Consider the following 17,252-nt stretch of genomic DNA (forward strand, 5'->3'; position numbering starts at 1 on the left):
TGACTTCAAAGAGCATTATCTCCAGAAAAAAACACCCGTACCTACATAAAACATAACTTTAACGGCAAACAATCCATCATTTCGCCTCACCCTAAGCGTAGGCACACATCTATTTGTGCATGAACGGTAAATATTTCACATTTCTACGCACCTGCCCGTATACACTCCTTTGCTTTTAAGCTGCCACAGGATGAGCTGGGAAGAGCGTTCAAGAGTTTGTGAGAAACGAGCCGGCGAGGTTCTGCCTCTCGTTGCTTTGCCTTCAGCCCTCACAAGGTGACCGCTGGCAACACCAAAGAGCCGGTGCCACCCCTAGTCCGCCCACAAGACACCAGAGGTCGGGGCTCACAGGCGCCAGAGCCGACCCGGGCGGCACCGAGCCCGCCCAAGGAGAGCCAGCCCGCAGCCCCAGCCAGCGCAGGGGCCCCCACAGCGGCGGCGCCCAAACGGCCGACGCTGAGGAGAGAGGAGAGGCTCCCGCCCGCCAACGGCTGCGGCGCCTGAGGCACTGTAGCGCGAGAGGCACCGCTCCGCGCGCGCGCCCCGCGCCTTCGAACTGCGCGCCCAAGCCGCCCGCTTGCGGGCCCGGGCGCTACCACAGCTGCTGCCCGAGCAGGGAGCGCCGGCCGCGACCTCGCTCCCCCCACGCGAAACAACAGAGCTGCTTTTGAAGGGCGCTTCCGGGGGCCGTTCTTCGAGATGGACAGAAAAACAGTTATTTTGCCCCCTATTTCCTTAATTTTGTGCTTACGTCTTGCGGAAAATCCCCCCACTTTTCTTCCTGGTTAGTTACGGCCAAACCTTCCCCGGTCACAAGACCCAACTCGTATGCTCCCATCACATTGGACCGGCCGGAAACAGGAACCTGAAAGAGGCGAGGAAGCGGTCGGAATCCAACGGCCCCAGGAAGCGGAACGCGCGTTTTCCTCCCCCGCCTCCCCCCCCCCCGAGTGAGCGCTAGGAAGGGATGCGAGGGGGAAGATAAATTGAGTGGCGCTAGGAGGCTCGCACGTGAAGGCGGTGAGGGACAGCAGTAGCGTCTCTTCGGCGTGGTGGTTCCCGGAGCTCCGGGGGGTGCCTCGGCCTCGCGGGGGCGGTGGGGGCGGGGGTTGGGGCTGTGGGTGGCTCGCGTGGCGTCCCCGTCCTCTCTCCCCTCCTCTTAGAAAATCCTTGGGAAATGTTATATTGGTAAGAGCCGTTGACATTTGCTGTCGTGCGCCCAGTCATAACCTTGAAAGGCTTAAAAAAAAAAAACCCCAAACCCAACACCTGCATCCTGGTTGCTTGTGGTAAGGCAGTGGTTACTGGCACTGGACTAGAGCAGTTGCGTGGTGCAAAGCGAAGGAGCATCCTTCCCAAAAGGTTCTTTATGGAGGACTTCTGGTGGGACCATTGGTTCCGTAATTTGGTGTTGTGATTGCATTAATGCCTACAACGTAAGTGTTAGTGAACTGTTACTACCTTCTTTCAGAAAAACGGAGTGTGCATTACAGGCGTGACAGCTTGACTTTGCAACATGGAGAAGAAACAAGTTTCAAAACGCTTATATGTTGGAGGGCTTGGCCATACGGTTTCCAAGGCTGAACTGCAAGAAAGATTTGGCAAGTTTGGGCATGTTTTGGATGCAGAGATTATTACCAGAAAAGACGATCAGGGTAACAGTTTTGCATCATCCTTTAAAAGTGACTTGTTTTTCAATTGGTAGTGTGACATGGAGTTTTTGCTTCAGAGGCTTTATTTTCAGGAAGTAACTTAATTTTCAGTTTTAAAGGAAATGCTGAAATGATACAGCAATTAACTGAATGTTTCTCGTTGAGCAGGGAATCCTGTGAAAACTTTTGCTTACATCAGTGTCAGCATATCTGATGCAGATCTTAGAAAGTGTAAGTACGTTTTTTATTTTAATGTAATTTCTGCTTTTGAGGCAAGTTGCATTACCGGTAATGCACCTAATGTTGTTAAATCAGGATGTGGTCAAGGTAGACCCTGTGTCATTCTGTTGTCATAGTTACGCCATTTTCTTTAAGCTGCAATTTTATGGAAGTTGCTTCAACTGGAGTTTTCAGTAAGTGGGTGTAGGCAGATTAAAAAGATTCCTTCTGACTAAAATAGGTGATGTAGGAATTTGTTCTAACCCTTTTATGAAAAGGTATAAGAAATGTGATTGAAATGCTTTAATCAGGCCAATAAAATGTTAGAAGTGACTTGATGTGAGCGGAAAGCCAGAAGGAGAGTTTATGTAAGGCATCCTTCTGCTAAAGCAATTTTACAAACCCCAGAATAATTGCATTATAAAACTACTCGCAGGGTTAGAAAACCACCTGTGTTATATGGAGCAGCGAAATGGCGGGTGAAGATCCCTATACGCAAAGAGAGGTATTGGTAATATGCCCTTTTAGCTAGGGAGTGCTGCTATTAGGAATAGGAAAGTTGTTTGAGAGCAACTAAAAGCTAACCCAGCCCTTGATACTTAGCTTCCTTAAGTTCCTGGTTCCTCTGGCTTTCAGTACTCCTTAACTATGTTTTTCAAAGTACGCAAGAAGTTAAATAGAGAAGAACCTGTCTGACAGTAGTGTAGAAACTTCAGGGAACGTGTACCTGAATTTTCAGGTTTGTATTTGAACATATCTGAACCATACAGGCTGGAATGACTCTTCTGAAGTTGAAACTTTAATTTTGGATGTAGACCTTCTTGTTTAAGATTTGGGTATTAGACCTTTCATATGCAAACTGAAATCCAGTGAGTAATGAGGTGTAAGATCATGTTAAAGAAACTGTATCATAGAAGGAGGCATAGTTAGGTCTAACGTTTTTTTTGGTTTTTTTTTTTAATGTAGAAAAATACTCATTTCGGGTCTCCTTGTTTTACAGGCATGTCAATTTTAAATAAAACAAAATGGAAAGGAGGGACACTGCAAATTGAGCTGGCCAGAGAAAGCTTTTTGCACAGGTGAAAGTCCATAAACAAGTGGATGTTGTTGCTAAAGTTACCCTTTTCTGTTTATAGGATAGCATTATGGCTGTGCTTTCACCTGTTACAGTCTTCTTCTTTCTAGTTTTCATTGACGTTGGTGGACTGCTGATGCATATTAGATACTGCCACATGTTTTGTGTCCTTATTCCCTTAAAGGTAGCAGCTATGTTAGTTCCTTAAGTAGCGAATTGTTACTGCTCTGTGGCAGAGTGTCACTGCCAGCTATAATTTAGCGCACAGGCAGACCTTGTTTCAAATACGATGCACTTCTTGGTACAGGCTCGCCATGGAGAGAGAGGAAGCAAAGCTGCAGAAAGAAGAGCCACAGAGAACTGACAAAACGTGTCTGTTGGAATCACTGAAAAGGGCTGGAGTTGTAGACTTTCGCATGAAAGCAGTACCAGGTACAGAGGTGCCAGACCATAAGGTATGGTGGGGTAGATATATAGAGAATTCAAACAAAACAACACCCCAAGAATCAGGCACAAGCTTATTACACCTAAATTGATGTCAAATCTCTAAGCTTTATGTAAAGAAGCCTTTATTAAGTGTGACAATCCAACTTGTGAAAAATAGTCTAAAGAAATACCCTATATGTAGACATGTAGAATGCTCTTGTCCTTCTGTGTAACGACTGGAAATAGTCTTGATCGTACTGTCCTCTCTGTCATGTTAAATTAGTAAATGCTTTGTTACTCACTTCTGTTGGGGCTATCTTCCTGGCACCCTTAAAAGCATGTAAAGAGAACGTGTGTCTTATTTTTATACAGCGTATAGCTTTTTGGTGGCTAGGTTGTCAGGATCTATGTGCTTCAGCACATGCAGGGTCTACACACGCTTACAAAAGTAAGACTTAGAATACAATCACTGAACATGCAAATTTAGGCAAGAAAAATTATATTCACTAAGTTTTCAAAATTATTCGCTAAGCACAGAATGTTTTTGGAGGGTGATGGGGGGATTAATTTTTTAGTGGGAAAGGGGAAAAAGGCAAAAATAATAGCGATCCTGTCTGTATAGTTACCACTGTTAATGCATAAACCAGAAGCCTGATATTAAAAATAGTACTTGTAAGGAAATTCAGTTCTTTATTGTCTGTCTCTGTTTGCAGGTTGTAAAAAATTTTGGGGGTGGGTTGGTTGGTTGGTTTTGGTTTATTATTCTTTTGAGAAGGAAGCTGGCTAAGTTGCACAGTACAAATATCTCTCACTTAGTAAACAAAAAAGAATTAGTCTCAGGTGGTTCTTTATTAGTGTTTCTGTTATCAACGAACATGCATCTTGTTTTATTCCGGGGTTACTTCCATTCATTTTTTGTTTGACACTGATTATTTTTCTTTTCTTTTAGAAATGGGTTGTTGGTAAATTTGGCAGAGTCTTGCCTATCCTGCACCTCAGGAGTCAACAACAAAAAAAAATATCCTTTTCCTATTGGTTGGGCATAGGCCCAGTTCCCTTCTTTCTTTTGTTGCATGGGGAAACATTTGCCTAACTGTCTTAATATTGACTAATATGTCATACTTGATTTACTGAATCCCCATAGTAAATCTTGCCATAAGTTTGTGTGATTTGAATAATTGTTTTAGACTGCAAGTCAGTTGCTTAAAGGCTTCTGGTCATAACATTACAAAGGACTCTGTTGTCCTTTCACGCAGAATTTAGCCTGCTTATGAAGACTGGAAGTCTGCTTGCTGAAAGGATCATGTTGGTTTAATTCCTTAACTCAGACTAACGTTGTGAAATACGACCCGTCAAAATATTGCCATAACCTTAGGAAGCTGGAGCCAGACTTGACACATGTAGTTCCTATATCCGAGCTTACTTGGCACTTGGAAGGGAAAGATGATGGCATAAGCAAGAAGCGGCAAGGAGAGTTCCCTGTAACTAAGAATCCGCCTAAAAAACTGAGGCTGCTGGGCAATGAGGCTCTAAATGGAGCAGTAGTTCTCTCTTCTGGGTGCCAGTCACGTTTAAAAAACACAAGCTCATCACAGCTAGATCAAAGATCAAAATCTAAACCCAATGAGAAGTCTACATTGCCTCCATCAAGCAGCCTTGAGAGTAAAATACCAGGGAGAGGTTTATTGTCAGATAAAAGCAATGTTTCTGGAGGTACAGCTCAAAATAATCTGAGTGTTTCCGATAGTGACATTGATTCTGAAGAGGAAATCGGAGCAATGGTAAAGAGAGAGACAGAAATACAGAAAGCTGAAGATGTTGAGACTGAAAGTGACCACTTGGACATTGTTGGGGATAACTTTGAATTAAAATACAGAAGTCACTGGTCCTTAAGCAACCCAGATGCCATGAGGAAAGCTCTGAAAGGAAGTTCCAGAGAGAAAGAGGCTATGAAATGCGATAATGGTTATGATTCAGCAGATACAGATGACATTATTGCTGAAAGTAAAACTACAGATCTAAATAGCAGGAAAACTGCAATTTCAGAAGATTCTAAACAGGTGAAGGTGGGAGATAAAGAAATATTAACTAGCAAAAAATGTGATTTGGTACATGACTTCTCATTGAAAGCTCGCCATTTAAAAGAAGAATACGTTGAAAGAAAAGAGAAAAGGAAAAAATCCAAAATTGCTGCTTTACAGAGTACAGCAGTTAACAGTACAACAAAGACAAGTGATAGTGAAAGCTCTTACTCAGAGCCTGAGAGAGGGGAGTCTGAAATCAGTTCTGATTATGAATCCCTGATGCAAAACTGTTATCGCTTAGACCTTACCTTAGATGACTTAAAAGCGTTAGCTGCTGAAAACACTGGGACACCAGTAGAAGAATCGGATAGTACAGAGCGTTCTAGTCAGCACACTGTTGAAGAAAATCCTAAGGGCAACGTTGTAAATAAAACAAAACTTTCTAATTTTCGTGCTGCAGTTAAACAAAAATGTATCTGTCCTGACGATGTAGTTGCTGCGATTTTAGCAGGGGAGGAGAATGCTGATGAAGAAAGCTCCAAGGGACAAAATAATTTGCATTTGAAATACCGTCCCTTCAGAGGAATGGGGTCCCTTTGTGAACAAGACGTAACGAAGGACAGCACTGGTTTAAAGAAGTCTGTAGGAAGTTTAGGTCTTGAAGCTTGTATTTCTTACTGTGGGGAGGAGTCATCTAAAAGACAGTCTAAGAACCATCCATTGTATTCACTTGAAGTCAGCAGTAAAAAGGGGCAAAATAGGCATTGTGAACAGCACAAGGAATTGTCAGATGCTTCCTCTGTGACAGATGAGAGAGATCAGCCTGTTTCCAGGCCATGTTTACAAGGAAAAAACAAAGATGTGAGTTCTTTGCAAGACGACCAAAATTCAGACCATGGAGACGCTGCTCCTAGTGCTGATCAGAGTGAAGATGAGGGCAGTGACATGGATAGTAATGCTGCAGCGTCACAGAAGCATATTAAACGACAACTGAAAAGCCCAAAGCTGCTTTCAAGAAAATTGAAGAGGGATGTAAACAATAAAAATCCCAAATGTGAAGCTACTCAATGTGAGAATGGGAAGACAAGCCTTTGGGAAAATAAGGAGCTTTGTCTTCATGATACTGCTCCAAAGGAACCTAATACGAAAAAGAAACAGTTGCAGGATAACCAGAGGAGGCTGGCAGCTCTAGAAGAGAGACAGAAAGAGAGAGAATTACAGAAGAAACTCATTCAAGGAGCTCTTTCAACTCTGGTAATTGCACTCACAACTTCTCTCTGAGTAGTATGCAGTAGAAGAGAAAGGGACGTTAACAGCTGTGGTTTAAGATACTTTAAAATTCTGGAATTTCTGATTACATTGCCAGTTTTCTTTCGAGTGTATAGAAAATGATGCATACCTAATTCCTGGCATGTCCCTAGAATTGCAAGAGGAATAGTAGATTCTTCCTTTCATGTCACGGAAATCTCTTTTAGATACTTACGTATGACTCTGCAGGTGTTTGGTATGGTTGACTTGACAGTTTCACTCTCACATAGGATAGCCAGCCAGCAGGCAAGCATAAACACATCATATTCAATTCAGATGTGGAAAGTGAAGCTGAAGAAGATGAGATGTTGCAGAAAGATGCGAATTTGGGAAATGTGCACGAAGAAGTAAGTGTTATTAGACTGTTGTTCATAGCGAAGTGACAGAAAAATGTAGATAAGGTTTGAATTAAAATGAATGATTCTTCTGTTTTTTTGCGAACATGAAACAGGTTTCAGAGAACTTAACCCTGCATCTGATAAAGCTGGAGAACTTGGACAATTTGTAAGGAGATTGAGATTTGTATAAAAGATACTCAGGTTTTGATTAAAAGAAAAAGAATGTTGAAGTTACAGGGCTTATGCATAATTAGTTTTGAAATTTTGCTGCTTTTAGTCAAAGGGAGGAGAGGAGATTTGGCTTGAGTAGTATAGAAGGACTCTTTGCTATCTCCAACACCAGACGAAGGATCTGTATTAGTGCAGTGTTTTGTTTTTACAAGTGATGCGAGGGTCCAAAGAAGTTGTGTGGGACTTCCTCTTTACACCTTGCCTAACTGAGACCTTGTTTAGCAGACTCCTCAGGATTCTACAGCCATACCTTGAGCACAATTAAGTACTTTTTTTCTGGAATAGAACTTCTTGTATCATCACATTTTTTTAGTCACATCTCTGCTAAAGCTTTAAACTATTGGTTTTGCTTTTGCTGTTTTTTTTCTTCAGAGATGTAGTAAGATTGGGACCATTCTTACTTTTCAATTCAAAAACTTTTCTCCCTTTTCCTCACGTTTAGCAATTCTTTTACAAATATATCCTTACCCTGTGTTTAGAATCCCTGCCCTGTATTTTTCCCTTTTCTTTAAAAGAACCTCAGTTTCTGTGGAAAATAGTTTCGAAGCCATGGAGTGCTTACTTCTTGTAATCACTGATTTTTATCAACTGATTTAAACTGTGTCCTGGAGTTTATACCATAAATGAGGCTTGTTCAGGAAAGGTATAATTAGACATTGATGTTTTTAAATTGATCTCCCTTGACCTAATCAGAAAGTTGGATTTTTTTTATACCTAACTCTTTCATATTGTAAAACTGAAGTTACCCTTTACATGAATATTTTGTCTATGTTGAAATTTAATAGTCATAACTGTAAAAGAGAATTGTACAAGGTGTGTATACAGTACAAGATTTGAAGGCCGTGGATCAATAAGTGAGCTGGTTATTCTAGAAATCCACTTTTTCAGATAAGCTGGAAAGCACATGAACAAAGCTGATACTGATTTATTCTCTCGAGCTTGCGTACACGGCTGCTCTTCTGTATTTTCTTTTTGTTTAACAAAGGATGAATCTGCTCCTAAAACTCTGGGCAAACTCTTTGAAAGCAGCGAGGATGAGCAGGATGATACAGACGATGAGAGATTCACAATTAAGCCCCAGTTTGAAGGCAAAGCTGGTGAAAAAGTGAGTGAACCCATCACTGTAATTTAGTTTTCTTCTATGTTTCCATGATGCCACTTCAGAAGAACATAACACGTAGGTTTGCATACTTGTGGAATATGATTTTGACAAACTTGCAATAGAATTCTTTTAAACAGTGGAAACAGTAGCCACGGAGGAAATGGTGTGTGTTGGGGAATGGGAGGAGTTTCTCTGATGTTGTCGTCTTTGAATACAAAGAAATTTCTGGAAAAGGCATCAAGAGCTAAAGGTTATGAGTACGGTGCCATAATTATAGTAAAAAAAAACAGTTACTCAGTGTTGATGATTTTCTTCTCCAGTGCTTAATAGGATCTATTTCATTTTGTTTAGCTCTTGAAATTGCAATCACGATTTGGCACAGATGAAAGATTTCGCATGGATGCTCGGTTCCTTGAAAGTGACAGTGAAGAAGAAGGTAAACCTGCTCATAATTCCTGGGTAATGATACTAATAGAGCTATATCATGGAGCCTTAATTTGGTATGCTTGAAGCAACTTACGGGCTGCTTCTGCTTCTTTGGTGATTCCTTAAAGAAAAGAACCCAGCTCTGCTGTGGCTGAACATAGCATATATTGGTAGCTGTGTTTTTCTTAAATGTGATTGTTGCAAAAGCATTTTTAATAGCTGAATGAGACATACTTGGCTGATAAGTCGGTATTTGAAGGTATTTTTTAATACAGGATGATACCAGAATGCGTTTATCCGTGTTTCTCACAGGATAAATGGTGACTTGTTAAAATAAACTTTTTGACCGTTACATTCATTTACCACTGTTTGTTTTGTGGTCATCCTGCAGTCCACAGCTGATTTGTCAGCCTTTGAAAGATTTTTAAATTGTTTTTTTAAACAGCATTTCTTTCCCGCCCCTGCCAAAACCAAAATTGTTAACCTGGTTTTCAAGATTCAGAATTTGTTTCTGAAACTTAAATTCTTGCCTAGTTCTGCTACTCTCTTCATTGCTTTAATGTGATCTTCTGTACAGCATCTATCAGTGGCAGAGTAATTGCAGAGTTATGTGATCTAAGCAGGGAACAGGTTAAATAACTGATTGGATTTTCACATGAAGTAGATGCCCGTGACATTTCTAATCAAAGATTGTCTACAGTGAAAACCTTTGAGTAGCTTTAAAATAAAGGAACTGACATGTTGATACATGTGAGCTTTTCTGGCACTATAGTAATGTTATACATAAAATATTACAGGCTTACTGAGGTCATAGTGGCGGGGGAAAAATAATGTATATATTTTTCTCTTAGCAGAGACAAACACCTTGAAGGCAGATGAGGAAGAAGAGCTTGCTGCGGAGAAGAAGAAAAATCTGCAAATACTGGAAAGCCTCTTGAATATCAACCTGGTACACCCCAAGCCAACCAAAACAGCCACAAGCGCTAAGAAATTCAAGTATGAATCATCTGTTACCAGAAAAAAAGGAATTTTAGGAAGGTTTAACTTTTGCTGAAGATTCACAACTAAAATTTCTGCCTAGCTGACCGAGACAAGTCCTTCTCTGTTGTGTGCATTTGAAGTCGGTCTTTAATGCAGTTTCCCAACTTGAGTGTCCCAATAGATTATACAGCTGGTAATTACCATTATTTTAGGGGAAAAAAATTATTGCATGCCTGCCTGAGTTTCTTCCAGTAGATTCTGAATGATTGGATTGTTGGTTATGAAAATTAATATTTTAATAATTCCTTGCCTACGTAAGATATATTTCTGTTCCCTGTGGAGACAAACTTAAGGTGGCTAAACAAAGAACATGTGAGTTGGGCAGTAGGTCAGTAAGTTGGACTCGTAACTTCCATAGCCGTTAATAAGGTGGTTGTTTTCTCTGGCCTACAGGTGATTAGCATCAAACTTCTTTTGCAGTGGAGAATTTTTACTTTTTTTCATTTACCTGTATTTCTGCTTTAGAGAAATGTCTTCATGAGATGAGGAATTTGTTACATGTTGCTGTTGGGCATGCTCTCAGCTTTGTTCGAGGACGGTGAGAGAGGTTTGGAAATGTACTGTTGGAAGTACAGTGACATTTAACTATGCGCTTTAACAGAAATTGGTCTGTGGACTGAGTTGGTGGAAGTTCGTAGCGTTAAGGGTAATGCAGTAGTGTGCGATTAGTAAATTTTTACTGACAGTCACTGTTGGAATTGCATCAACTGACTGCTAAATACCATTGTGACTGCTGCACAATCATGTTTAATTCTATGACTGCTGTACAAATTTTCATGTATTTTCTAAAGACTAAGCAGAGGGGGAAATAATCTGTGCGACCCCAGAGATCATCTAGGAAGGTTTTGCGAATGGCAGCGTTCTCTAATACCCAGTTAGTGTAGAGTATGTAACCATTTAAAAGCAGTTAATTTATGCTGTAAGCTTTAATTTAGGGAGGGGAGGGGAAAGAAGCGATTACGTTCTTGCATTGCCATAAGGGCTTTGCTACGCTAGTATTGGGGACAGTCTAAACCCTAGACTGCTCTAGCTGAAAGTCCCCAAAGTGTTTAGATCTTGAAAGGTGGGCGTAATGGGGTGGTTTTTTGTTTGGTTTTCTTGGTTTTTTGGGCTCTTTTTTTCCTTGGACTATTCCAATTTATGCAATGTTTGGTACTAGAAGGAATATGGCAGTGTATAGCTATATTGATAGAGCTCCTCAAAAGATGCACAGGTGCAGGTATAAACTTACTCCATAACACACACAACTTGAGGTCTATGTTTTATATGAAATGCAACAATTTGAATTAAAGCCACTTCTGTTTATAACTTTTCGTGACCAGGACACTGGCTAGCAGGCACTTTCTAAATGCCAGTTAGGTTTTGGGTTGATCTGGAGCTTTTTTGGTAAAGAAGTCAGTGTGAATTTGAATCTGACTGTAAAGGTTTAGGGTAGCTTTCAGCTGAACATTTAGCATGTCTCATGGTTTTCCTTTTCTGTTCTGTTTTTGTAGAGATATTAATGCCCTCCGCTATGATCCCACAAGACAGGACCATGCGGTTTTTGAAAGGAGACCAAGTGCTACAGAGAAAGAGAGGTAATATTACAGCTTGGTAACTATAATTGTGACGTTTCTTCCTGTGGAAAGATGGCTATAGCAGAAGACTGAGCTTGAAACTGTGCAGACTGCCCTGTTTTTTCTTTAGTTCTCTCTGTTATTGCTAAAATCAAGATATTATAAGAAATGTGACCGTGAAAAACACCATGTAATGTCATCTTTTCATTATAGTCCATCTACTCTCAGCATGCCATTTTTTGTCTGTCTTTCTCACCTTCAGGCTAGCCCTTTGCTTCAGGTCATAGACTTCAAGATTTGCAAATCTGTGATGAAAAACATATATTAGCTCTTAACAATTTCTTTTGCCAGAAAAGAAATCTCTCCTAAATATCGTAATTTATATGCTATCACATATTAAAGGAAAAGTCAGGGTGTGGTTAATTATAAAGTAGGCTTGTTCCTGCCTTTGGAGTCAGACCTCAGATGTTGTTCCCACTGCTTACCCTCAAAGGGTGTGTAAATTGCAGAAGGTGAAAAGAAACGGGTCCAAAGTCTAAACCAAAATGATAGTCATGCTGCCCTATAAACCCGTTTCTGGCAATAGGAAACATCCTGTTGCCAGAACCTGGAATTGCTAAGGAAAAAAAACACCGCCCAAACCTTACAAGTGAACTACTCATTAATGTGCTTAGATAACTTTGGGTGGATTTTACTAACAAGGTTGCTTCTTAGGGAACCTTTCTTTTAAAAAATGTATGTGCTGTGTTACTATCCTTTAACAATCTCATTTCAGTAAAGCTAAAAGGAAGAAGAGGAGGGAGGAGAGCGAGAAACTGCCTGAAGTGTCTAAAGAAATGTATTACGATATTGCTGTTGATTTAAAAGCGTTGTTTGGATCTTCAAAGAGCAAGTCAGAAAAAAATGAAGAAATACCCTGGGACAAAGACAATGCAGAGGACTCTACCCCACCTGACGATTTGGGACCTAACGTTGGGAGTAACACAGCTCAGGAGTCTAGTGGTTTCACATTTTCCTTCTTTGGAGACATGGAGGAGTCAGGCATAAAAGAAGGTAACAGCACAACACATGTAATAGTACAATTTCTACTAGGAGCGGCTTATGTCAGGCACTGGTGACTAATATAGCGTGTAGAAATTCAGAATCCAGAGGATTTTCAGAGGCAAAAGTCAGTAATTATGCAAAATCATTACGATCTTCTCTTGCACTTGCTAAGATTGTTGTAGTTTAATCACAGCTAATTCATGCTTGCATCCCAGGATTTTTGAAAGGGATGTTTTGAGAAGGAACTATTATTTAAATTTTTTTTGAACGGTGATGGAAAAACTTGCTGTCATCCGCTGAATTTCTCAAATAGACAGGGAAAAAGATGATACGCAAGTCAAATCAGGTTTCGTATAAACCAACAAGATGTTAAATAAAATGTGTTAATTAAGGTAGTATTATGCGCAAAAGAAAATCTGAGAGTTGACCCCAAGATCCAAGAACACTTTGTTATGTACTTAATTTTATTATTGTACCTTTGGAAAATTGAAACGGGATGACATGTGATTATTGGGGGTGTCCTAACCTAAGACAAAATCAAACGTTATGAAATCAAGATTAAAAAAACTGAAATCAAGTCACTTTAGTAATGTAGGAAATAATAGAAACTGTATGAAGTGAACTGAAATGCAAAAAAAAAAACCCCCAACCAACAAACCCCCACATTTCTGCTGACTTCAGAAAGTATTCAGTGATTTCTGAATGCGGTAATACAGGTTTCAGAATATGTAGGAGATGACTAGAACAAAATGGAAAATAACTGAGTGGAGATGCAGTTCAGAGGTCACAAAGTTCTTAGCACGGAGAACCATGCTTGAGCACTGAGAGTTATATTTGCTTATTCATAATATTCATAATAAAATATTATAAATAATTATTGGTTTATATTGCATAAGAAGCCTGTTTGGTGGCAACTGTGCTAGCTGCTGTATTGGCACAAACAAATAAGAAAAGTCTCTCCATTGCACATACCTCTGTTGATTTTTGTGATTTTACTTGCTGCTGTTGTTTTTGTTTAGCCTGACTTCAGATCATGTGTGTCATGTGGAATCCATGAAAGGGGGAACATGTGGATACTCCTCTCTCTCTCTTTTTTTTTTTTTTTTTTGATCGTAAACTATGGATGTTTTCTGGACAATTTAAACTTGCAAACGCTCACTTTTTCCAAAGTAGGATTTTCCGATCTTTCTCGTGCGTAAAATACTGTTTGTGTTTGGTAGTCTAGTTACTGTTGGGCTTGGAAACTGTTTTATGTTGCCAGAGAGAGGCAGTACAGGAGCCATCTTCTCTGTTCTGCTGGTCATCCAAACAAGTCCTGTGCTTATGCACTAGAAGAAAAGGGTGCCATGGGTTCGTAACCGCAGTCCTTTTGGCGAGGTGAAGTAGTAGGGGCTCAGGCAAGTGTTTAAGTGACCGTGGGCTTCTGGCAACTGCCTGTGTATGCTATAGGCAGGAATACATACATGAAAATAACGTAGCTTAAACACACAGAAAGAATGAGCTAAGGCATTCTGAGTTTCTTTGCAAAGGAACTTGAGATAGTTCGCAGTGAAAGAAAGCTTTTATTACAACTTCTGCAAGCTAAAAATATGAATAGGCACAATTACTCCCAACTCACTTGATAAGGATTGTTAGGTTGGAGTGACTCGATAGAACCCTGGACCCTAACACCAAGCTTCAGAAGGACTCCTGCACTTTTTCCCTATGCTGTGATGATACCAGTTGTGAATTTTGAGGGTGAATTTGTGACATACGAGAAAGCAAACTATATTCATACCTGCTCAGAGGACGATAGAAAACCTGGAAGGGGAGGTTTCTGTCCTCCTTAAATCTCTCTTTTCCAATTTAAGTATTTCACTCTGAAGTAGAAATTTTTACTGGCAAGTAGGGGCATAGGCTGATTTATTTTTTTAATTGTGATATTATTGCAGAGCCGTACATAATTGAAACAATAAAACCTGTAAAAGGCACATGGCAAGAAGATCCACGTTTCCAAGACAGCAGTTCTGAGGGTGATGATGAACCAGAGGCATCAGAAAGGGAAAGGGACGAAGAAATGCAAGTTATATTTGTATTTGTTGTCTACTTGGCTGTAGTAGTTTGATGCTATGCAAATATTAATAGCAGCACTGAGGTCACGGGAAACCAAAATCTTCATTCCACATCTCTGGACAATAGAAGTTCTCTTAGGAAACCATTCCTTGCTGCACAGAATGTAATATTAAAAAAAAATCCCAATACCACACTTGAAGTTGAATATAAAAGCGGAGTTTCTAGTTCAATGCATGACAACTTAACTGGCTTTGGCCAAAAGCCAAATACGTACTAAATTTTCTTAAGAAATGTTTTTTTTATATAAGGCTATATTTGGTTACTATGGGGTAATGTTCTTCAATGCATACTACTTCTCTGAAGCATTACAGCTTTAACTTGTGTTAATGGAATTTGACAGTAACTTTTATGATGCTAAAATGCCTTTGTGTTTGTCTAGGTTTTTCTCTTTACCACAGACAGAAAGTACTAGATTTTTCTTTTTCTCCAAAGATGATGAACGACTAAGAGGTATAATGGAACTTATTTCACCCCCTTTTTTCTTTTTTTTTTTTCAAACTCTTACTGAAATTCAATGAGCAAAAAATAGTGCCTAGTTATTAATGTTTTGTAGTTAAAACACAGAGGAGATGTTTAAGAAAAAAACAGCTACCTTGCTTTTCCTGTTTTCAGATGATTGCGTAATATGTGGCTGGTCTTTTAGGGCTTACAGAAAAAAAAAAATCACATGACAAGTTATCTAGACAGTTTGGATCCTTTCAAGCATATATATGATCTGTAACTTTTTTCTGTGTTTCTGGTGTTATTGTTACAAATATTGAATATTCGTATCTGCCACATATGCCCACATGGTTCTGGATCCTAAGTAATGTGGGGCTTTTTCTTGTGAATATAATGAATTTCATAGATAAAAACAAGCAAACAAAACAACATAAAACCAAACATAGAACCCCTGTGCAAAAAAAAACCCCAAAACCAACACACACAAAAACCAGACAAACAACCCACAGGCCACCAAAACAATTGCAGTTAATATTTATATTCAGGATGGCCTTAAATAATGTTTGTGTCCTGAGACATGTTAGATAACACTTATTAAATGTCTGTGTAGAAGTTACTGTATTAATCAGTTACTGTAATCTTCCAGCCTGTCTGATTTACAGACCCTGTTAAAATTGAGCTCTGAATCCTTAAATTTTCTTGGGAGACATGGGATAACGGTGCTGAGCTTTTAATGAAACAGCTGCTGTTTCACTGCAATTTATATTTCAGCATATTAAGAAAAACTGCTTGCTGCCGCCTTTCATTTTTCTTAGTACTCAAGGCTGTAATACATAATATTTCTGTTTGAGCCACCCGTGTTGTGGGGGCAAGAGAGGAAGAGGAAGATTAGGCCTTCTGTCTTTATTGCTGTGTTGCTTGTGAGATTTACAAGCAGCAGCGTATTCAGAAGTGTTTAATCATATTAATTTGTTCTTTGTTTTGTGCAGAGGGCCCTAAATTATTTTGTAGATCAGTAGACCTCGGTGAAGAAAGAGATGGTTGGGAAGACAGACGTAGATTATTGCTTGAGGTGAGTATTTTAATATCTGTTACTTGGTAGCTGTGGCTGAAAGCTCAGCATAAGGAGGGAACACAGCTGCTTATTTGCTTAATTTGCAATAAAAAGTAATTTGGGACGTTTAGGAGGGCTTGAAACTAAATATTTTTAGTGCAGAAGTGTATATAACATTGTGTTGTGATGTCCAGTCAGGTGAATTACTGAAACTCTGTATTGTACAGGATGGAGTTTACTTGACTGCATGTAAAAAAAAAAAAACAAAAAAAAAAAAAAAAAAAAAACCGTTTGAGACAAACAGGTGAATTTACATTTGAATACATCATAAGAGGTTTCTAAATATTTTCAGGAATGTCGGAAGAAGCATAAGGATGCAAGAAGGAAAGTGAAAGCAAAACAATAAATCTTTCTTATCTTAATGGTCCCCACCATGTCCTGTTTCTTCTCTGAAGAAGTTGCAGAAACATGTTACTTGCAAAATTGTGATCTTTCAAAGATGTAATGAGAAATAATGTTGGAAAAGACTGTTAAATTTGCTTATAGTTGGGTCCATGTTTATTGTGTCAACTCAGTGTCTCTACCAAGGTTTGGTACTTTGGGCCCAAAAGGCCTCCAGCCAGCCCAGACGCCACCACAGGAGCAGCCATGCGCTGTCCCTTTACTGAAAGGGTTTCATTCATGATTGAGCGATGATCAAACAGTAATTAATTGATGATCGACTGAAAAGCAAACGGTAACCAAATGGTGAATAAGCAATGATTGAAGGGTAATTAGAGTCACAGAATCATTTAGGTTGGAAAGAGACCCTTAAGATCATCGAATCCAACCACTGACCTAGCACGGCCAAGTCCACCACTAAACCGTGTCCCTAAGCACCACGTCTACACGTCTTTTAAATACTTCCAGGGACGGTGACCCAAGCACGTCCCTGGGCAGCCCGTTCCAGTGCTTGACCACCCTCGGTCCACCGATCCAGCCTGCCCAGTTCCCTCTGTAGAGCCCTCTGACCCTCAAACAGACCAATGCTCCCACCCACCGCCTCCAAAGCTGCCCCACAGCCACTTGCAGTTTCCTACCCCAAACAGGACAGGCTCTCGCAGACTCGGAAGGGCAGTTTATTGCCATGGAAAAAGGCCATTCCCGCCGTGACTCCCCAGCTTGCGCTTCCGCCGCTTTTTGTTCTGGAGGCAGCGCATCACC

The 17,252-nt window shown here is 40.1% G+C and overlaps 1 protein-coding gene across 1 annotated transcript; it reads left to right on the forward strand.

Moving 5' to 3' along the window:
• Positions 1-1,516: 1,516 nt before the first annotated feature.
• LOC309408624 (nucleolar protein 8-like) lies at positions 1,517-17,034 on the forward strand (the record flags this gene model as incomplete). Its single annotated transcript, XM_082004512.1, has 16 exons — positions 1,517-1,655; positions 1,821-1,883; positions 2,872-2,950; positions 3,254-3,401; positions 4,322-4,390; positions 4,707-6,650; positions 6,935-7,051; positions 8,259-8,378; positions 8,727-8,811; positions 9,653-9,797; positions 11,336-11,419; positions 12,174-12,451; positions 14,374-14,500; positions 14,934-15,004; positions 15,985-16,067; positions 16,402-17,034. 16 exons carry the CDS (start codon positions 1,517-1,519, stop codon positions 16,453-16,455), a joined length of 3,606 nt encoding a protein of 1,201 aa, XP_081860638.1. The 3' UTR covers positions 16,456-17,034.
• Between the last annotated feature and the right edge of the window lie 218 nt (positions 17,035-17,252).

This window comes from Phaethon aethereus, assembly GCF_964289735.1.
Source record: "Phaethon aethereus genome assembly, chromosome: 11".
Taxonomy (NCBI): Eukaryota; Metazoa; Chordata; class Aves; order Phaethontiformes; family Phaethontidae; genus Phaethon; species Phaethon aethereus.